Source organism: Heloderma suspectum, chromosome 1, assembly GCF_057233095.1.
Source record: "Heloderma suspectum isolate Gila_16-S chromosome 1, 16-S_ref, whole genome shotgun sequence".
In the NCBI taxonomy this organism is placed as follows: domain Eukaryota; kingdom Metazoa; phylum Chordata; class Lepidosauria; order Squamata; family Helodermatidae; genus Heloderma; species Heloderma suspectum.
Window position 1 is genome coordinate 356,374,359 of NC_139458.1, and position 23,943 is coordinate 356,398,301.

At 42.7% G+C, this 23,943-nt stretch overlaps 1 protein-coding gene across 1 annotated transcript in view; it reads right to left on the minus strand.

The window, feature by feature from the left end:
- PRKN (parkin RBR E3 ubiquitin protein ligase) overlaps positions 1-23,759 on the minus strand; it is a 1,219,260-nt gene extending 1,195,501 nt beyond the window's left edge. The window contains exon 1 of the mRNA XM_084827978.1: positions 23,626-23,759. Coding sequence (XP_084684104.1) covers positions 23,626-23,632 — 7 coding nt within the window. The 5' untranslated portion in view covers positions 23,633-23,759. The remainder of the gene's footprint in view (positions 1-23,625) is intronic.
- Between the last annotated feature and the right edge of the window lie 184 nt (positions 23,760-23,943).

Below are 23,943 nucleotides of genomic sequence, written 5' to 3' on the forward strand. Positions count from 1 at the left end.
TCCGGCAGTGGTGTGGCAGCCGGTCTTCCGACCGGCTGCCGCCGCCGCTGCCATTTCCAGTTTAAAAAAAAAAAAAGTGATAGGCTACGTAAAGATTTACGTAACCTATCACGGCTAAGTTTTTTAAAAAAACCATGATAGGCTACGTAAATGTTTACGTAGCCTATCACGGCTGACTCAAAAAAAATAAAAATAACGCGCGTACGCAATGCCATTTGCATTCCTTATTTTGGCACGTCTTAGTCTACGTCAAGATTTACATAGACTAAGACGGCGAAAATAAGGGGAACGCAAATAGCGTAGCGTCCGCCATCTGCGTAGTGTCCACCATTTGCGTCCCTGCTAGCCAGAGGCCGGATGTCCGGCTGGAGGAGTCGGCTGACGGCTCCACAGAATCCCTGCGGAGCACAGCTGGCCGGCCAAGATTCCGGGGTGGGGGGAGGGACGGAGCGCCTCCCCCCCACCATCAACATAATCCGCGAAAGGTAAGTGCCTTTCGTACATCCCTAGCCTGCAGTCTATATCCCATTGAAATCAATGGGACAGAACTAAGCTGGTGCTTGACACTCTCATTAATATCAATGGGACTTGAATCCTAATTGTACTTTGCCAGAAATTATTAAAAGATACCAAAATCAGTCATCAGAAAAATATTAGCTTATCTAAAGAATGTCTGAAACCATTATTTGCGTTCCCCTTATTTTCGCCGTCTTAGTCTATGTAAATCTTGATGTAGACTAAGACGTGCCAAAATAAGGAATGCAAATGGCGGCGGCCATGGCCGCCGCCATTTGTGTACGCGCGTTGTTTTTTTCTTTTTGTTTTTAAGTCAGCCGTGATAGGCTACGTAAACATTTACGTAGCCTATCACGGCTGACTGCAGGGACGCAAACGGCGGCGGCTATGGCCGCTGCCATTTGCGTCCCTGCTAGCCAGCGGCCAGATGTCCGGCTGCTGGAGGAGCCGGCCGGCGGCTCCACAGAATCCCTGCGGAGCACAGCTGGCCGGCCAGGATTCCGGGGTGGGGGGGAGGAACGGAGCGCCTCCCCCCCATCCAGGATTCCGGGGGAGGAACGGAGCGCCTCCCCCCCATCCAGGATTCCGGGGGAAGGGACGGAGCGCCTCCCCCCCCACCATCAACATAATCCTCATTCAAATGAGACATAACTGCAAGGCAGATTTCATTGAGAACCTTTTATATATTAAAAAAACAACAGGCAAAGAGCAATTAAACGTTCCAATGTTCCACAGGGTTTGAGACCCATTATTCCAAGAAGAGATAAGAGCTATGTATTTCTCCTCTCCAAATAAATAAGAAAAAAAGCATAATTTTAGTCTATCATGTGAAGGTCTTTCTTACCTATGTAATTGAACTGAGGTTAAATGTGGAAAAACTGGAAAATTTCTGAAAATAAGAAGCTAATTTATAGGAAAGGGATTGTACCCAACTGTGTCCACCTGCTAGGAAAACAGACACCGCTAGAGGAGTAGATTCTTCCTCTGGAACAGATTTAGAGGGCAAGGGGCTGGGGGGGGCACTGCAGGGAAGAAACAAGGGGCTTCTCCACACAGGGCTTTTATCCTGCAATCAAGATTGGTTACTCACGGAAGTTTGTGGGTCCTTTACAAGAGGTGGTCAACCTCCAGGTCCCCCCTCGTGCTTTATGACCTTTATCCCAGCTCCATAACGCTTGGGGAAAGTGCAATTTTTCTCTAGGAAGCACGATGAAGCACTTTACTGGCTGGGTGTACTTCCGTAATTGTGCTAAACCACAGCGCCATCTAGTGGGTGTAACATGAAACATATAGAACTTGCCAAGAAAGAAAGAAAAACCCAAAACAACCCATGTCAGCCTGCATAAAGGAGCAGAACTTAATCCCGCAAAGAATCCGGAAGCAGAAGCCCCGGTAAGGGTGTGGAATTTTAGCCTCATGTGCTGAAGCCCATGAAAGGGGAAGCCTGTTCGTTCATTGTTGGATATGCCCCCAAAATATATACACAGATTAATATACTGCTGCTATGGGGTGATTGACTGATGATCAGTTGTCTCAAATGATCAAATCAGTGGGATAGGTTTGCAGGTATGGTTTGATTTCCAGAATGACTGGGAAATGTTTTCAAGCATATGAGTATTCATAACCAAAGTATTACTCTTCAGGATTACTTAATTTCATACCAAGCTCACATCTCTCCAGGAAGGAAGAGTAAATGAACTACTGCTGATAATTAGTTGGAAATCCTATACAGAGATCAGGACCTCATTTCAGATATCTGGAGCCTATTTTGAATGCCTGGAACATCTGAAATAAAGGAGTGCTGCAGAGGATGTTTGTCTCACAACAGGTCTCACAACAGGTCCCACACACTGAACATCAGACAGGTGGACTTGTAGGACAGAGTTGAATGCTAGGTATGCTGAAGCCCTAGTTGAGTGGCTGAGGGGTGCATACAGCCAGAGGCTTGCCTCATCTGCCCAAGCACCTCTCATTTTTGAAATTAAGTACTGCCAGAGGGTTTTGTATTGGCCACTCAAAAAAGAGTGATGAAATAAGAATATTTATTTATCTCTTCTTCAGTGAAAAGCTTAATGATGAAAGGCTTGCATTTACAATAGGCAAACTAATGGAGTCTAGGCTAAACAAATCAGTTTGAAAAACAGATATATATTTATTTACACCAGGGTTATTCAGTTCACAAAGCCTAGCATTTTTGTACAATACAGCTAGTTAAAGCCCAACCCCTGTGCTGAAAAGCTTTCAATGTTACCATGTTTTATTTTCATAGCCAAATGTACATTTGAACTGGGTTTTTTCACATCAAAACTCAACCCCTTACCCACTGCATCACACTAGCTCTCACAGAGAAATGAGCAATGGCACCCATCTAGAAAAAGCAACCGTTTATTTGCACACCTATCAAGGAAAGCATGCAATTTTGTCTTCTCTTCTAGCAACTATTTCAACTTAAACATTCTAGTAGTAAATACCAAGGATGATCAATATCCTTCCTTGTTCATTATAACTCATATTTTACACTGTAGTGTTGCTGTGACCCCTAATAGTGTCCTCAACGCTTGAACATAAACAGCCAATTGCTGGGATGATTGCTGCCAGACAACATTTCTCAGCCCTTGTCCTCTTGCACCAGATACTGTAAGCATCAACACAATTGCACAGAGTTTATTTTTAGCTTTTTACACAAAAATAGAGCAGTAAAGCTTCATGTGAGAGATCAGTATTGGCATAATGCTTTCAGGCTCAAAGTTACCCATCTCTGCTATTTCTGATGCATGCTTTACCAGTCCTTTGGAAATGTTCAGGTATTGATGCATTCCCAAGTCACCTTTCTTCCCTTTAGTGTTAACAAGCAGCTGGTGTGTGCGTGTGTGTGTGTTTTAATGCTCTCAATTTGTAAGGACCTGGAGAACACAATGGTTTTACAGCGTATACAATCCTCACTCCTTCAGGGGGCTATAAGGCCACATTAAACTTGGCTGGTTATTAATAATTCATGGCACCCGCCTTGGTTCATGACAGGATCATCTCTCTTGGAGCACCATTCTTACTGAAGACACTGTACAGGGAGAGAAAGAAAAGCAGCATTCCAACCAAAACAAGTAGCAGCCTTCCATGAAACCTAGGGCCCAGATCGCCCTAAAGCACCGCAATTATTCTTGCTCTCAAACTACTTACAATGGCTTATACCAATGATTTCCCAAACTTTCAAAATGCAGAGAGCCCACTTCCATGTCGACTGACCTGCTGAGAAACCCTACATATCAAAGAGGATTCCTGGGGCTTGTTTTGCAGTGCACAGCACTTGTTTCGCAGCCTCACCATCACTGAGTACAACACTCCTTTGTGGCAACGCTTTGCATTGGTAGTGGTAGGAAAGATCCCATTTCAGGAACCTGGTCCACCATTGCTGATCTTTTCACGTGCAAACAGAAAGTGCCATGTAATGAACATAATAAGAGATGTGCTGGATAAGACCAAAGGCCTCTCTAGTGCAGGATTCTGTTCACATAGTGGCCACCCATATGCCTATAGTAAGTCCATAAGCACGACACAAATGCAATGGCACTCTCCCACTAGCAGCTAGCAGACAGAGGCATGCCGCCTCTGATACTGGAAGAATTCCCAATGCGCTTCCAAAGAATTCCTGAGCTCCCCAGAACACAGTTCGAAAAATACCCTCTTGTGCTAATGGCAGGTATTCAACAGACCAAAAACAGTAACATTAGGAGGCATGCAATCCTATTATTCACAGCTTCTTTTTAGCTTTGAGGTCTGGTCAAAAGCAGTAGATGCTAATTAACGTGCAGTCAGTAAAGCAATCCCGCTTGTCTAATTGGACAGTCAGCTCATACCCACTTTCAGGATGGAAGGGGGTTGTGGATGTAATTTGCCCAGTCCTTATATGGGGTGGAAGAGGTTCTTTTGATATCTATCAGAAGGGGGGGGGGGTGTTAAGCACTCCCAGAGTACTGTTGTTACTGTGGATTTAGTACTGCCTTCATGCTGCTTCTGCACTCCTCCCTGTTCAACAGCACCATGCCTGTATAACTGCAAAAAAAAAATAGAATGCTGTGAAGCACACATACACTGAAGATGCTCTCTCCTCCAAAGAATTAGCTTTCCCTGACTACTAATGTTTTACTGGTCTCCAAGTTGAAATGTCAAAATGTGGTGTTCCACATGCTTCTGATGGATTTAATCGGCATTCAGAACCCAGATTCTCTCCTCTTCAAACAAATATGCTTCACAGTATATGACTAAAATGCCAAGCTAATTGGGTTCAGATTTCAGCTCCTCTGACTTCTTATATGGTAAAGATAAAACCCATCTACTGCTAAACCTATCGGCAACAACTAATATATTGTTTTCCTGACATACCACACACTTTGAATGTGGTTGGCCATGATGTGTTAATAATAATACAACCAAAAAAGAAAGCGTAATGAAAAGAGATTAAATTTAATTCCCCTTGTGTTTGGTTCCCAGTGCCAAGTTTAAGGAAACACAGGCCCAGTTTACTTATAACACCAACACATGGTTTATCACTAAATGTATGAACAAGCCTGAGTGAAGCCTCATGTTCACATGGCATACTCTGCTTTTCTCCTCCTCCATAGCATTTAGTTTCACTTTACACTAATCCTGGCTTAGCATAACACAAAGACAGGAGACCAGCCTTTGCTGTAAACCAATGCTGTGCAGGATCTCTATAATGAAGGTGTGAAGTAGTTACTTCCTAAGACAATAAACTAAACAACAGAGAATCAGAGCCTCGAGATCACACTTTACAGCACTTAGGGAATTGGGCTTTAAACTGTGCCATTTCAATTGAGGGGGATCCCTGTAAATTCTGATGTGGGCATTCAGGGAAGAAGCCTCATGGACCACAATGGGAGTTATTTCTAAGGAGACACTAATTGGTTTGTGAAAGGATGAGAAGCACACAGGAAACGCCCCTTTACCAGGGTCATTGTGAAAAGCAGTTCATATGACATAAGCCAGGATTAGTGTAAAGTAAAACCAACTGTTAGTGAAGTTCTTCTCCCAGCCACCTGGGAGGAAGAGAAGGGAGGGGGAAAAGCATTCGAGCCTGAGACTTCATTCAAACTCTTCCCAGCTCAGGCACATAGCACTAAACCATGGTTTAGCATTATGTGTGAACCATCCAGTGTCTTACAGTGTTTACAACTGAGTGCTAAATGCTTTAACAGCCCAAGCATGAGCATGTTGCTTCAGCAGTACCTGCCACTGAGTTCAAAGGACTTGTTCCCAAGTAAGCACGCAGAAGGGAGCAGCCTTGATTTCACTGATTCCAGGACTTATTTTTAAATAAATTGCTCAGGATTGGAAGTTATATAACAGCAAACAAAGCCTGATCAAGTATATTCCCTATAGTCTTTATTAGGACTGGGCTCCATCTGCCCCATTTTGGACTTTGCCTGATTTGTGGGAGCATTTCAGACAAACCTTGAAAAGGACTAAAGAAGCCCCTGGAAGAGCAACACTAAGACCTGGTCTGCACTATCATCACAGCCCACCATGGTTTATTAGCCGTGGCAGATTGCAGTGCCCATGGTGCCACACTGCAGAATCAAGCCCCCCCCCCCCCGCAGCTTCTCATGCCATCCGAACCCAATGAGGGGGGTTTGTTGGGATAGTTAATAAACCACCCCACAACCCTCAACAGGCTATGGGTTCTGGGTGGTTTGTTAACCATCCCCAACAAGACAGCCTCGCTGGGTTCTGATGACATGAGAAGCTGTGCCTGATGAGGGTAATTATGTAAATCCAGCCAAAAAGCAACTGGCACATGGGGGTGGCTAGCAAGCCACCATGGCTTAACAGCCTGTGATCATGCAAACCAGGCCTAAGTGATTCACACAGTTTGGGAGAAGGGGGTTTGCCATGGTAGTGGCAAGTTTCACGCTTCTTTTTCCTTTTGTAGTTGTTTAAAAGCCATGGGCTCTGGAAGCCCCACTGGCATTGCAACCCTCCTCCCCCAAAACCATTTTGGGGGATGAATCACAGCCCCTAAAACTGGGCATCAAAATGGCTGCCCCCTATTCACCACGAACAAATGGAGGCAGCAGATTCAGGGCAGCCATTTTGGTTCTGGCCTATAATTTAATGCAGATACACAGACTGTGCCAGCCATTCCCGTACTTACTCAGAAGTCAATCCACTGTGTTCAATAGTGGATTACTCTGAGGAATAATAATAGGGGCCGCGGTGGCTTAGTGCTTAAGACGCTGAACTGCAGACTGGAAGGTCGGCAGTTCGAGACCCGAGTGCTGCGTGACGGAGTGAGCTCCCGTCTTCAGTCCCAGCTTCTGCCAACCTAGCAGTTCGAAAGCAAGAAACTGCAAGTAGATAAATAGGTACCGCCTCGGCAGGAAAGGTAACAGCGTTCCGTGCGCCTCGGTGTTCAGTCATGCCGGCCACATGACCACGGAAGCATCTTCGGACAGCGCTGGCTCTTTGGCTTAGAAACGGGGATGAGCACCGCACCCTAGAGTCGGACATGACTGGTTGGGGACACCTTTACCTTTACCTTTTGTTAACTGAGGAATAATATGCATAAGACTGCAGGTGGGGGAATCTAGAACATTTCAGCTTTTGTTTAATTCCATTTCCAACCATCTTGACAATAAACTAAACTGCTACTCTGCAGAGGCGCTGCTGTGACATCATTTATTACCAAGCTACTCATTTCAAAATTAACTATTTTATAGAAAAGAGATGTGAGTGACTCAGCTGATTAGAATAAAAATTTAATCCAAGGAATGAAGAAAGAGATGTCTCTATCACATTGCTATTTCATATTTACAGCAACAACTAAAAACATGCTAACACAAGCAGCCTTGACTGGGAGTCAGTCTGACTGTTGTGGTACAAAGCCCATCTCCGATGCTTTTAAATCGAACACTGACAACTGTCAAAACTAGCCAATCTTGTCCACATCTGCCATCTGCAAAGCAAGGCAGTATAACCTATAGAAAGAAACTGAAAATATTTTACAGTTGTTATGCTTGTGGGCGTAAAAAGCACCTCAAATCAGTATCACTTGTCATTTTCCAGAGCAGTCTATTCTCTGGGCCATTTAGGAGTATTTACTCACTTAAATAAGGATTTTAAAACATGCATAAAAATAAGGAATACATGAATAAAATTAAATGGCAATGTTTTACCATGATGTCATGGTAAAACATAGAGCCAGTGTGGTGTAGTGGTGAGAGTGTTGGGCCGGGAGCCGGGAGATCCCGGTTCTAATCCCCGCTCAGCCATGGAAGCTCACTGGGTGACTTTGGGCCAGTCACAGACTCTCAGCCCCACCTACCTCACAGGGTTGTTGTGTGGATAAAATGGAGAGAAGGAGGATCATGTAAGCTGCCTTGGGTTCCTTGCAAGAGGAAAAAAGGCGGGATATAAATGCGATAAATAAATAAATGTCAGACCAAATTCATGGGATAAAAAATTTCCTATGAACAGAATATATGATATAGGAGTTTAAAATATATAAACACCAGTTAGAACTTGCAAGTCTAAGAAAACCAGCTGTTTACATTTCTGCAACACACTTTTCTCTACTGAATTTCAAAGACACATTTATCCATAGCCTTGTCCAAGAACTGTCAGTAAAAGTAGAAATTGAGCAATGAAAAAACCTGGTTAGTCTGGTTTGCAGTACAGGAATCTTCAACGGCTATCATTTCAACAAGTGGTTCTCCAAATGGTAAGCTACTGGTCATTCATCTAGCAACAGAAAACCATGGTGGAAACGTTTCATGTTTTCTAAATCTGTCATACTCAAGTGGTTACTAGTTTTCAGTACAACAGCACTTGACAATCTTTACCTGAAGCTGCAGAGATGAAACAATGAAACCATCACAGCAGCATTTTTTTTTTAAGTCACACTACACATATAATGTCTTTTTTATTTACTGTATTGTTCTGGTCTGATCATCTCAAATATATTATGGGTCTGACTCTCAAGTTGCAATCATCACAGTCAGGCATTAATTTTAACAGGTTGAGAGAGGAGGCAGAGGGAGTGCTTTGAGGATCAAGCTGCCATGATTTCTATACAAAATGTCTTCCTGCCATTCACTAGCAAGATGCGATCAGGCCTGGTTTCAAAGACTCACTCCACTGATTATAGACAGACTCATATTTTCTGAGAGTTGTACTTTTGGCAGAGAAAATCCAAGGTTGAATCCCTACTGACAACTGTCACATCTGCCCATCACGCAGGCAATGCACGTAATGTTCCGGCTGGGAATTCCAGCTGTTCTCCTCTTCTAGGTTACATGTGCATAAACCTGACAAACATTTCTTAGGATACTTTCTATTTTTAAATGGATTTTTTTTCATCTTTGTTACCTGCTCCAAGTCCCTTGAATGAGTGGGTTTAAAAGCAAACAAACCCTCAAACACATCTGAAAAATGCACGTATCACAATATTGCTTTCCAAACATGGGGATGCAAGTCACATCCTTAAAGAATACAATACAGAGCATGTTTACCCATTTTTCACTCTTCCTGAACTAAACCAGAGTTAATTATTATAAAATGTTTGAGCATCATAGGTAGAGCCCAGCCAGATCAGACCAAAGTCTATCAAATCCAACATCCAGTTGCCAACAACAGTTGCCCACAAGCCAGACACGAAGACAACAGCCACCCCCCATTGTTTGTTCCCCAGCGCCTGGAATTGAGATACACCAGGACTGTAGCTCAGTGGTAGAACAGCTGCTTTGCACGCAGAAGGTCTGAGGTTCAATCCCCGGCATCTCCAGGTAGGGCTGGAGAAACTCCTACCTGAAATCCTCGAGAGCTGCTGGCAGTCAGTGTTGACAATACTGGGCTAGATGGACCAATGGTTTGACTTGGTATAAGACAGCTTCCTATGTTGCCTCTGACTTGGAGAAAGATGGTCGGCTGAGGAATCTACAGGTCAGATTCATAGAAATCCAAACTCATTTGAATCTGTTGCTGATTTCTCTAACATCCCTAGTTGTAGCTAATTTAAACCACATCAACACATTCGTAAATTGGGATTTCTTGCATCACTTTCCACAGAGAGCCAAACTAGATGGCATACTGAATGTGTGATTGCATTTATCCTATCTACTGTTTTTCTTTTTAATAGCCACAGGGGAGGGGAGATCATGGCCATGGCACAGGGAAAGGGTGGGGGTGGGGATTAACCCTTATTCCTACCATGGTCCTGACAAAAATGCGTGTTACTTAACTGGGAAGCCCTCACTGCTTGACAGATGCCAATTTCTGGATTCTCAAGGGCCACACTCTTCATTTGAAAGTGGTCCAGGAGCCAAAAGTGGATTTTGCTGCCCATGCTGATCCCTTCATAATTTATTATGGAACAGGCACCATACACAGACCACTTTGTGTTGGTTGTTTGGGTAGATAACTACCTTAAAAAATGAAATATGTTATTGAAGCGAAAGCATAAATGGAGTATCTTACACACTTTGCAGTTTTACTTTCAAGTAAAAGTTTCAACCAGCATATTTTGAAGCAGATGGAAGTTAGGCAGTACTATTAAATGAGCACATTTATTTTAACAGGCACACTTAGCCAAAGAAAAATAATGTTGCGGAAAAATGTCCACTACTTAAAAACACATGCATAAGATCTTGATGTAATTGCAACAAAGCTCTAAATGCCTTAATTTTCAACAAAGCTCAAAGTGCCTTAATTTTCAAGTAATGATGTACAGCAACTCAATATGATAACAGTTTCATTTACAATGAAACAAGAAAACCAATATTTGTTGATCTTTTATTTTTTCCCTTCTGTTACGTTTGTGCAAATGGCAGAGTAAATTAGAATGCCTCTGTATTTAGAATGTGCTTTATCTTGCAACATTTGTCTCCTCATATTCCTGATTAGAAATTAAGATTTCAAAATCTATGTTCAATTTTCTAATTTTGCAACTTCATATTGCACTGGTTTACAGCCAGTTGGCTCTCATATCCCACCTGAGGGGAATTGATATAAACAGCTCCAAAACCAGTATTTCCAAAATGAAATAACGGCTAACGGTACAAACTTAATATAAACATTGACAAATGCTAGCACAAGTTGTCAAGAACTATTTTAATGAGTGACAGGACAAATAACTGTATACAAATAACTGTAGCTATGGAAGTCCCCTGAATCACTTCACTTTTATTAAGAACAGCAAAGCTCAGATATTACTTCACCATGAAAATATGCGCTCCTTATGGTACTGTATGAGTGCCAGCATGGGACATGAAGAAAGAGAAGTGGAACAGGATGATATTGAGAATGACATATTCAGAGGGAAGAGCATGATGCCTAGGCAGGATGATGGCACTGATAAGAAAGGCGAGTATAGACCTGAAGGACGACCATTCACTTCAGGTTCATTGGGGGGCTGGAATGGCAACAGCTGACTCAAGTGCACCTTGGGCGCTTTCACACACAGCTTTTATCCTGCGATTGAGATGGCTCCTTCACAGAAGTTTACAGGCTCTTTACATGACACCATGACCCTCCAGGGCGTCTCCTGCACTAAATGCCCTTGTTTCCGTTCTTAAATAGATCGCAGATAATGAGCTATCAAATTACGTCGTTGTGTTCCACTTCAGTTTCCTCTGTGCAAAGAGTAAAGGCTGCAAGAAGAGAAGCGAGATCAATGAAAGATAATGGAAAGCTCACTCAGATGCATAGAGAAAGAGGGGGAAGGGGGTGGGGGGAAAGGAAGCACGTGAAAAAGGGAGTCGTTGTGATCCTGGATTTAAAACAGAAGTAGAAAGCCCCATTTTAAATGCAGGATTTTAGGCTGGTGTAGAGATGCTTCTTATCTGGATTACTACCGAGAACGTAGGGCTGTCTGGATGGCTGAGGGAAGGCATAAATAAAGCACCCTAGGTCTGCCCAACATAGTTTCAGAAGGCTTTCCCGCCCCTCATCATCTTTTATTCTGCTAGTGTTCTATTGAAGACAACAGCTTTATGGTGGACCTTGCCGGCTCGTCATTGACAGGGCTGGGGAAGAGTTTTTCCACCCATGCAAACTGGCCAATTTGTGTCTGCCTTTTTACCTTTGCTGCAGCTTCCCCTGGTAGATGTAGTTGCCACCTTGAAATAACAGCAGGGATCTCTCTAGTGGGTAAAATGCAAAGTCGCAAAACACACACCACAAGGCAGTATCCAACGCTGGTAACGTGCTAGCAGGACTCACCGCAAGTGCAACAAGAAGCTAATGGATCCTGCAGCAATCAGAAACAAGCAAAATGGTTATTTCTGCAATGGGGCAGGTCAGCAGAGCTTACAAAGGGAGCTCCACTGACTTTTCTAAATCCAGAAACTAGCGTTTCTGCTTGTTCCCAAGATTACTATCACAAGCACTAGTTCCTGTTGTGCAAACAGTGGGCCCTGCTAGCACAACAGAAATAGTGGGAGCTCAGCAGCATTATTAGATACTACCACTGTGCCCTGTGAAAGTTCTAGGACAGTCAGCCAAGGGTATGGCTCAGATATGCTAGAATTCTTCATTTATGGGTTGGGTGGGGTGCTAGGGTCTCTTAAGATAGCACTCCTAAGTTAACAACGATCAGAGTCTTAATAGTTATGACAAGTCAAATGCTAAACTCAAGGAAACTGATGTTATATATCTAGTTCAGCTATTGTATTTTTAATATTAGTGGAATAATAATAATAAATTACTAAAAACAACATAAAAGCGTAAGTTCACAAAGCATTCAGAAGCCAAAAGGAAATTGGACCATGCCTAAATGGGCTTCAAATATAGCGTACACAATAAAAATCAACCAGAAGAACACCACATTAGAGAAGCTCAACTGTATACAGGTAAGTTTTCAGATACTATCACAAGGAATAAACCACATGACTTATAGAGCAGGTATGTTATTGGAAAGAATAATGCAAAGTTTTAAATGCCCTCTGCAAACTTCATATGCTAAATTGAAGTCAAGCAGCCAAAGGCCTATAAGCAGCACTTGGTATTTAAATTTGCTTGTGATGCCTACCTGTATGGATAGAAACATGGATGAGCAGCAGGGAGGCTGCCATTATAAGAAAGGAGGGCATAAAACATAAGCATCACAAAATCAAGAGGCAAATGAAGGAACTCGTCTCTGCCTTCATTAGAACTAGAGAAAACAGATTGTGCTCATCTTGCTTGGGGCCAACAACCACATTGTGTGGAACTCAGCCAGTCTCCGTCACACAGCTCACTTAGGAGTTTTGCTATGTTAAGGAATGAAGCAGATGGAAAATTTTCTTCCAAGATAATTCTGGAGGAAACTGTTAGAAGCACTGGGAAAAAGTTTTTAGCTTAATCTGCTATTTCAGGAGATTAAACTAGGGGGAAGGGGGAGCAAGAAAAGTAAGGAAGAGCCAAATAAAAACACTGGGTTAAAGCTAACGGTGTCCATCAGTCAATGAAACAGACACCACTGGCGGACCAGATTCCCCTCCTGCTTGAAGTCCCCCAAAATCTGCTCCAGGGGAAGAGGGACACTTTGGAGCAGATTTATAGGGGTTGTAGGGGTGCTGGGGGAAGGAAGGAAGGAAGGAAGGAAGGAAGGAAGGAAGGGTAAGACCCATTGCACAGGCAAAGACCTGCTCCCGTCACATTACATTTCACTCAATATTGCAGAAACAGAAATATCCAAAAAGAGAACAAACATTCAAAATGCTTGTTGCCAGCATTTGTTTTCAGTTCTAGCTGGTCTAAATGCAGGTATTACATTATGCTTGGTTCCCTGAATTCAGACAGCATGAGCAGGTACACATGTATCACTTTCTGGTTTGTTTCTTATTCTGCAACACACCGTTAGAGCAACTCAAACGGTCACCTACCCTGGCTACTCCACGGATTGCCAATTTGTTTCTACATTGAATTCAAGTATTAGTGCTCACGTTTGCCGTCTGGCCCAGGATTCCTGAGGCAGCACCTCCATGTTCCGGCCTGATCTTAGCATGAATGTTAAGGAAGGATTTCAAGATATGGGTATGATAAATCTTTGGTGGTTCTACTGAAGGGTGCCATGAGGAATGTAGGTGTCAGGGCATTTGCATAGGTGAACCCTCCTACTCTATTTGTGTAAGCAGAATTGGAGGGGGGGCAGAGTCCACCGCAAGTTGGCTGCCTGCCCAATTCTGCTCTTGCATACATACATACACCCACCATCATTGGCTAGTGTAGACAGGAAAGAATTTTGTTTGATAAGAATTTACCCAACTTGACAAAGTTCTTCATATCTGGGAGAGAAATAACTTGAGACGTTAAAAATCTGAATATGGGAGAAAGTTAAATTGGCAGATTTGCCCATCCCTACAAATATCTCACCTCAGCCACAAAACTACCACATGGCCCTAGACTCTGAGGCTGGGGGATGCCGCAGCTTGCTTCCTGATGAACGTGAGGAGCTGGGAATACGTACAACCAATTCTGTGGCAAACCAATCACGGTCCTACACCCCATTTTAGGTGCTGGTGCTTAACCTTTGAAGCTTCAAGACATTGGGACAATATGCCTTCAGGACCGCCTGTTTCCCTTTACAAACCCCTCACTCCAGCTGTAGTCATCAGATCAAGCTTGCTCCAATTTATCTTAGTATCAGAAGTGAAATCAGTAGCAAGTAAGCGAAGGGTTTTTACAGTCACACTGAGGTTCGGGAATGACCTCAAAGTAAAGTGAAATACTGCATGTTCTTGACATTGTGGAGAAGTTGAAAAACTCATCTAATTCACATAGCCTTGGGCAGTTAAGAGGAATATGATGGCCACAGGATATAGCTTTTATTGGTAGACTGTGGATTTTGTTGCTGTTGAAATGTAATTATTATTGCATTTTTATGTTTGTTTTTAATAATTGGCTTGGGTTCAGTTTTTTTAAATTGTGAACTACTTTGGGTTCAGCAAAAGGGATATATAAATGCCTTTAAAAAACCATTTATTGGATATTCAAATATCTTACATAATAGAGTAATTTATACCACAAAGTCATTTTGAGATATGATTCATTCAGAGAACGACAGAGATTATTCTGCACAGAGACAAACTAGACCTTTTGCCTATATTCTAGAAGAGGTTTAAATATAAATAATGACACCTGGGTCCTGCTTTCCCTATAAAGATAATGATCCCAGTTTCCTCTGCTGATGAGAATATCATAAAATTATGTATGACTAACAATTTTAAAACGGTTTTGTGGGATTGAAGAGAACAGCCAACACAGGATTCAAGATGCTCAAGGGCACAACCATGGCACTGCTAGGCCTGGGCCCTGGCCCTGCATCTGTTTTCCAGACCCCACATTTATTCCCCAGAGCCCTGGGTGTCCCTTGGTGCCAGTGGGAGGATTTTTCTCCTGCTTAATTGCCAGGCAGGAGATGATTTTCAAGGGGAGTTGCAGCTGGGAAGGAAAGGGTTAACCCACACATATTGCAACTCCTCCCTGCAAATCTCCCCTGCATGGCAGTTAAGCTGGGAAAAAACTGTTTCAGTTGATGCCAATGGGTAGTTTTTTTCTAAGTTTTACTGCCAGTCAGAGAGTATTTCTTGGGGGATGGCACGTGGAGAGGAAAGAGCTAACCATCCCTGCAAACTGTATTCCCCCCAAATCTTGTACGCCTAACGTGCCAATTAAACCTGGGTCTTTTAAGTGCCTAGCAACGTCTCTGGGCACAACACTGCTGAATGATCAGATGAGTGGGGTAGAGCTGCAGGGACCAAGGGCTCTCTATACCAGGCTTCAACTTTGGTTCTGCTCCACCCCCAAGTTGATCATATCAGTGATGCATGCTCCTCCGGATAGCTAATATGGTCTTTCTTGCCCTAAATCCAGGCTTTTTAAGAAAACTCTATTTGTGGCAGGGTTTCTAGTCACAGCAGCTTCAGTGCAGTTTGGGAATCCATGTGATCTCAGCTGGCTTCAGCACAGGCTGGTGGAAGAGGTGCTGATTTGAGGAAGGGAAGAGTTGCATGGGGCGGGGACTTGTGTCTACCCAGAAGCAACTCGTTGCCTTAGAGATGGGAGTCAGCCCTGCTGCTTTGAAAGGACACTGTTTCGACTTCACTCGATCGCTGCCTGCTCCTTTAAATACTCACTGAGCACAGGAACCAGGAGGGGGGCATAACAAGGCTGTTATATATGGAAGTGCAAAGGTATGTGAGCCTTTCTGATTTTAAAAGCTTCACCCAGTGCTGGGGGGGGGGGGGTGCGAGGAGAACAAGCCTCCTTGCTTCCCTGTATCTACTCATTTGATGACGTTCAATTCTACTTGTTTGTCCCATGCAAATAGATTTTTTTTCATATATACATTGCATTACTGGCTATCATTTGCCCTGGGAGAAGCTAACCCGATGTCATTAAAATCTGTAAACGGAACCACCCCAAAACTCGTTTCCATGTAGACTGGCTCCAAATGTTGGAGCCAACAGCTATTTCCTACACCTCTGATGCATTTATTTTGCAGTCAAACTTGTAGTCAACCCTGCAAAATAAACCTTTCATACTGACCCAACAATCTGATCTTTTAGCCTTAAAAAAGGTAAAGGTGTCCCCAACCAGTCGTGTCCGACTCTAGGGTGTGGTGCTGATCTCCATTTCTAAGCTGAAGAGCCAGCGCTGTCCGAAGACGATTCCATGGTCATGTGGCCGGCGTGACTGAGCACCGAGGTGCACAGAACGCTGTTACCTTTCCCGCCGAAGCGGTACCTATTTATCTACTAGCAATTTCTTGCTTTCGAACTGCTAGGTTGGCAGAAGCCGGGACTGAAGACAGGAGCTCACTCCGTCATGCAGCACTCGGGTCTCGAACTGCTGTCCTGCCGACACCAATACAAACAGCACCTGTTAACCTGAGAGCAGTACTTACCCCACATTCAAGTGAGCAGCATCTGCACTGACCATACGCATTTTTTCCCTAATCTTCATTATGGTTAACATATTTACACAATCACACACAATACTTTTGCATCAGTGTAAAGAGGGATAGCTTGGCTAACTCTTTTAGTACCACAGTTTAAAAAAGAAAAGAAAACCTACTGGTTTGGAATGTCAGAAACTGGTTTTGATGGCAACTTTAAATATCTGGTTTCTAATATGAACTCCCACATGGATTCCAAGGCATTGAAGGTTTCAAACACTGATGCTACACCAGGGGGAAATAACTTTGGATAAAAAATGTTTTAAATGTCCCTCATTTATTTTGTGTGTGTTTTTTAATATTGAGGATCTACAGTGGTGTCATTCACTGCCTTGATGGCGCTTAAAATTTAGGCCCCAAATATATGAATCTGCCCCCTTAAAAAAAAGTCAAAACAATGGATGATTATGATAATTTGGTGTTTATGCAAGGAGGCTTTAGTCAAAACAAGCTATCCAAAATACTAGAAGGAAGAGCAGGAAGAGAATAAAGCTGAGAGCCAGTATAGTGCTGTGATAAGATTATGAGCTATGAGTCAAGAAGTGCCCAGTGCAAATCTCAATTGAACCAGAACTAGCTGGGCTTGGCAAGCCAGGACATCTCAGCTCCCTCATCGGCAAGCAATAAGGAATTATGAGCACAATCTTGTGCATATTTACCTAGGACTAAGCCACACTGAACATAGTGGAATTTATTTCTGGGTAAACAGAATTGCACTGTAGAATACTAGCCTATCTTACAGTGCTGCTGGGGGAATGAGAGATAATGTATGTGAAATGCTTGGACAGCCAGAGTGGTATAATGGTTAGAGTGAAGGACTGGGACTCAGGGGATCCGGATTCTAGTCCCCACTCAGCCACGAAGCTCACTGGGTGACTCTGGATCAGTCACTGACTCTCAGCCTAACCTACTTCACAGGGTTGTTGTGAGGATAGAATGGAGAGAACTACCACTTAAACCGCCTTGGGCTCCTTGCAAGAGGAAAAAATAGATGGGATATAAATGAAATAATTAATAAATAAAGCAGAAGATACATTTGTATAAATGATTTATATGCTGTTTTTCAGCCCTGTGTGAGTCTCCTGGTGCCCCAAGCAGCTCACCACATAATAAAATCAAATAAATAAAAATCAGTATGAAAATAAACTTAGTAAAAATCTTAGAATAAAACAATGGGGATCAAAATGAACATTAAAAACAACAACACATTTTAACATCCCCCCCTCCCCTTAAGGCTAAGATGAGCCTCCCAAGGAAGTAACACAGTCTATGCCAGCCTCCCCCAACCTGGTGCCCTCCAGATGTGTTGGACTAGAACTCCCATCATCCACAGCTGTACTGGTTGTGGGTGATGGGATTGCTGTCCAACATATATGGAGGGCACCAGGTTGAGGAAGGCTAATCTATGTACCACCATTGGGAATGCCCCATCTTGGATACTCACCAGGTTCATCTCAGGCAGCGGGGGGGGGGGGGGGCACAGCATAGAACTTCCTCCACAGGTGATTGTAACAGATTAAATGTTAATCATGAGTATGAAGTGATGCTCAGAGGAAGGATTAAAATCATATAATTGAGAAGGAGTCACATTGTTTAAAAGACTGATAAGACCACAATAAAGACACCAGCATGTTATAACTCAACGGTGGTTTTAAGAGACATTTCTATCTACCAAGCTTAAGATCCTGTAAATATTCTGCACTTTTGCTTTGTCTGTCATTTCTTTTTTTGTTAAGGGAAGAAAAGAGACTAGCGGTAATTTGAAAGGACTAGATCAATGAAAATCAAATTTTTAACATTAAATTTCAGTAATCTGGTTATGAAGCTTTTAGTGATATTGTAATTATTCTGAAGTCTTGAACATATGTTCCCACTGAATGAATTCCATAGAGGGTATCAAACCAGGAAAGGGAAGAAATGCAAACCTTACATATGCTCCAAATTACTTCAGTTTATTAGAAAATTAAAATTCAAAGAGAACTGAGCAGTGATGGTGGTGGAGAGCACACAAACGTAATGTTGATGATCGGGAGCAAGCTCCGGGATATGAATACACTGCCCCAACAACCTCAACCAACTGCTGTGGTTAGAAGGGATCCTGATTAAGGCCAAGTCTTAACCATGTTCATGGGCAACAGGGGAAGAGCAGAGGAAATTCTTAAGGGAGAAGGAGGGCTTGGGGTTTCCTATTTAGTAGAATAGTCAAGAAACACAAATACAATTAGCCCTGCTGACCACGGACATTTCCAGTATTCTCTTATTTGAAGAATTTGATACATGCCTACTTGACTATTGATTTGATTTGTCATTTTTACCTCATTTTTTCTGTCAGTGGACATACAAAGTGGAGTACAAAATTGAAGACAATAAAAAACAAACAAGAATTTAAAAATTACTAGTTTAATATAAAACCCAAATCTAGGCCAGAGACTAGAAAGGATGGACATTGTACTCTTGGCAGTGAGGAAGTGGGCAGGCAAAAGGGTGAGGCAATGAGACAAAAAAGTTGCTAGGTCTAAATCTTAGAAACTGACAGGGGATATTTCTGTCAGTTGTGTCTTCTACTCTAATTGCAGCAGGAGGATCTGACAACCTTAAGGGGACAATGAGGACCAAAAATAGGCCTGCCACCTGTTCCTTATTTCAAGGAACAACTTGTTATTTAGCAATCCTAAATAAGGACCCATTTCTAGAAATAAGATACCAGTGGCTAGACTAGCCAAATGGTATTGAGTCGGGCTGAAGGGCCAGATTTCACAAAGTGATTGGAATTAACAAAGCAAGGGGCGTTACTAGACCTGGGCCCATGGGCCCCAGATTTATTCCTCAGAGACCTGAGTGTCCATTGGTGCCAATGGAAGTTTTTTTCTTTAGTTTAGTTGCCGGGGGGGGGGTGATTTTCAGGGGGGATTGCAATGGGGGAGGGGAGAGGAGGGTTAACTCTCCCCTCCCCCATCTCTCCCAGCATGGCTATTAAATTTAGGGGGAGACAACTTTTTCCATTGGTTGGGGTGATCTAGGGCAGGGTGCAAATTAACTGAAGAATTTGTTTTACTTGAGATTATTGGGATGAGAAATTATTTGGCTGGATTCACCTCCTGTGAAATTTAAATAAATTCTAGTAATTATTTCTACATCTGCATATACAGATAGAAATCAACATACGTGAATGTTATACAGATTTGTGTCTTACAGGCCTGGGCCCCAAATCTTTTAAGAACCAAGCAATACCCCTGCAATGGTACAGCCCTGGAAAATGGCTACTACCTAGGGTTAGCGCAACATACTTTGCTGCCTCAGGTGAACAAAAAGATGCCCGTTCCCATTCATGTACAGAAGCCAACTGGATTGGCAGTTGAATCTTACCTCAACACTAGCAATGAGAAAGCATCCTCCACCACATCTAAAGGCAGCAGGTTAGCTTAGGGTGTAGTATACACAACTCTGTCCAACGCCTCACCTCCATTTCTGCCCCCATTCTCATTTTGCCTAACGGTAAGGATGGCCTTGAATTGCCCTCATTTGCTGTTCTTGAGGACTAGGCTGAGGACAGGCAGACAGGTTTGCACATGGTGCAAACATGTATTAATGTGAGGGCAAATGCAGTTTTGCCAACACTATATGATCTCTCCTGTAAAGAGTGCACATCACTCCCCCTCAGACAAAGTCAAGGCCTTGTGAGACAGACTTTTCCACTGTCTGATGCAGCAAGCTCCCAGGTATAATGTCTATGCCAAATGCTTTAAGGTTAGCCTTCATAATATCTGTTATATTTAAGAATGTGACCATCTGTGGAATGTTATCTTGTTATTTTGTTATCTGTGGAATAACAAAAATTATGCAAAATGACAACTCTAATTTAAGCTATCCATGTTATAATAATAGAGTAGCTCAAGCACACACCAATCAAATTGTAGGGAAAAAAACATGAAGTTACATCACCATACAATAACCTTTTCCCAACGTAACAGACCTTTGCTTAGAAATATGTTATTGGGAAAACATAAATAGTAGTTCTGAAACAACTTTCTTCCTTCCTGCCCTGAACTTCTGGTTAAACTTATAATTTTGTCACATAAAAACAATACAAATCCCTGGTTATCAACCCAGGCAGTAATTTCAATAATTCACTGATGGAAACTCTTCATATAATCAGAGTGAAGATTAATTTTAAAAACGGATGTCATTTAAATCAGATTTCTGAAAGTTCCAATACATTAAAGTGTGCCACAAATAACTCGACCTAAAATGATGCATGAAAGTAATACTGAACATATAAATGGCTACACACTCATATACGGTTTTAACACTGAGTCATGAACCTCATGACATACAAAGCGTTAAAGACTGCTTTTCCACATAAAACAATGAACCAGGAGCAAAAATGTTACTTTTGAAGTCAAACATTACAAATATGACACAGTAGCTCATGTATTATATTTATCATTAATATTTAGAGCAGATGGTGAAACAAAAAGCATGGATATTTGCTTTCAATACCATGGAAAAATACTGTTCTACCAATAAAGTACCATGCCTTACTTCTGGAAAGTTCTGGGCACTTACACTGCAATCCCATACGTGTCTACCCAGAATTAAGTCCCATTAAGTTCAATGGAGCTTATTTCCAAGTACGTGTGCATAGGATTACAGCCTGAGTCTTCAAGTAACTGATGTTGCTTAGTGTCCTTATATATGTATAGTTAAACAAAATCCCATACTCCTATAGTGCAAAGGACAAGTAGCCTACATCACCCAAAATTTTGGATTATGTCCCTGGGTAGCATAAAATTTAGGTGGAGACAAGTAGTTTATTTTTTATAGCCACCAATTAGTATGCAGGATTATAATTACAATCTGCTAAACAAATTTGGAAAATTGATGGAGAGAACAGTTTCCTCTGTATTCCACATTTACTGAACAGAAAAACACAGACACAACACATACAAAAGCTTTTTACTGAAAGCCAGACTTACTACAAATTCCCTCTAGAATGCAAGACAGTAGGAACAAAAATGAAGACATTATATAGACAAAGGCCTCACTTAATAGTTTCACAAAAAAAGAAAAACCCACACAGATTACATAGGCAAACTAAACTTGCAAAAAGATTTTCAGATGTTCAACAGGCCAACAAAGCACAATCTTGTGAGTATGCACATACACATAGACATATGTGCATATATACATACGTGTGTGTGTATGCATAATATACACACACAATCTCGAAGCAAACAAATATTGCTAAACAACGATCACAGCTTTTCTGAATGTTTCCCACACCATCTCATCCACTCAGAAGTCAGGACTTGTAAACAGATAATCTATGAATCAGGTACAAAATAAATCTAAAAACATACATATTAAAATGCACCAAAGAGCTTTTAAAAAGTCACTGTGGAAGAAGCATAAGAAGAAAATATATATTTCTTGTATGCATAAACAACATTATATAGAATCCAAAATAGCAGAAGAAGGACCAAGAGAAATTACTATTTGGGTAACAATAGTTCTTTGGGGTATATAAATACAGAATATATCATTGGTGTGGTCTATGGTCACAATTCAACTCAGACTATACTGTGCTTAAACTCACTTATTTCAACCAGTTTAGGTATGCCTATGGCTGCAATACTACACACACCCTTCCTGGGAGTAAATTTCATCGAACACACCAGGATTTATTTCCAAGTAACTATGCATAATATTGTATTGTAATTCTCTATTGGGTTATGGCCAATCAGTTTAAGCCTGACTACCTTTTCCCCTTTGGTGATGTCTTGCAGGTTAGAAAAAGTGCAGTGGAGTTGCACATAACTCACAATAACTACGGTTCACTGCAGGAAACATTTGTGACAGATCATACTTTGCATGGCCTTCTTGATTACTATGAAATGGGTCTGAGTGATCAGGGATTTAAATGAAAAAAACAGTAACATTCTTGATAGCTGAGTGGGGACTTTTCTCCAGCTTTTGAAATGCAATACCAATCAGAGTTGGGAAGGTAAAACTCTGGGGGTGGGGAGAGGAAGAAAAACAGTTGCGCAGCCAGTTTCGCAATTTAAATTTTGAACAGCCTTCCCCAACCTGACACCCTCCAGACGCATTTGAACAACAACTCTCATCATCCCCAGCCAACAGGCTACACTGATAGGTGACGGGAGTTGTAGTCTGACCACATCTAGAGGGGTGCCGGGTTGGGGAAGCCTGATTTAGAGAGAGACAGGTAGAGTGAGGGTTTTCCCCTATGATTGTTCTGCAACTGGGGTGGGATGAAACAAATTTTGTTTAGGAATCCGAGGCAGGATCAGCAGTTGCGCAAACACTTGCAGAAACCTATTCACTTCCACTTTGCTCTGCTTGTATGTTTGTAAATAAAGCAGCTCTCCCGAACACGCCGTAAGTCCCGAGTACTCTCTTATCCAAAGGAAACCAAAACCTTCAGCCCTGCCCCGGGACTTCTCATTGCTCCAAGAAGCAAGGAACACTATGTTGAAATGGGATCCTTTTACCTGAAGGGGAAATCTTACTCCTTCTGAAGAGAGTATTTGGATTAGCTGCATTGTGTAGGTTCTCCCCACGGCGGCGGTGCCCAGAGATGAGCAAGAAAAACAGCAACCACTGCCTTCTTTTCTTGCACACTCTCAGATCCTTTCCAGCCTCTGGTGCAAGGCATGGGAAAGGAGGAGAGGTTATTTACTGTTGGACCAGCTCTCCTCACCAGCTGCTGACTGGCTGCCTTTCCTTCAAAATTAAAGCGGCTGTACTAAGCATGCTTAAATAAACAAACAAACGTTGCTTAACCCAGTCTTTCGCAGTGTGGTGTCTCCAGCTGTTTTGGACCACACTTCCCAGCATTCCTGACCATTGGCAGGGTCTGATGGGAGCTGTAGTCCAAAACATCTGGTGAGGACTAGATTGGGGAAGGCTGGCTTAACCTAACGTGTAGTTTGGTGCAGTGCAACCTCGACAGAGGTCACCAGCTGCGAGACCGTGTGTGCGTGGGGGGGCGCGCGTAGACACAGGGCTCAGCGTTTACACCAAGCGAAAGGACTGCACTATTTGACAGACAACGGATATCAACTCACTCCCCCGTCCTTTCCTTTCTCCTTCTGCCAAGATGGGGAAAAGGGGGGAGGCTACATCCGGCTCCCACTCACCTATCATAGCCAGCGGTGGAAAAAGGGGGCGCTCACAAACGCAGCCCTGTCCACACCTGCCGCTCAAACGCTAACCTTCAGGACACAACGCTCCCCGCAGGCCAGCTACTGCGCAGGCGCGGAGAGTCTTGTTGCAGTGAATTCTGGGAAATGTAGTCCTTCGCTTGCTTGTCGGGCCTCCTTTATCTACTGAACTATGTCACTGTGCGTGTATATATCATGTGACCACGGCAACCTCATTTCCTCACGTGGAGCGACGATAACGCAGTCGCACGTGAAAGAGAGAACCTCAATACAAGGCAGGGCTGCGAGCAGGTG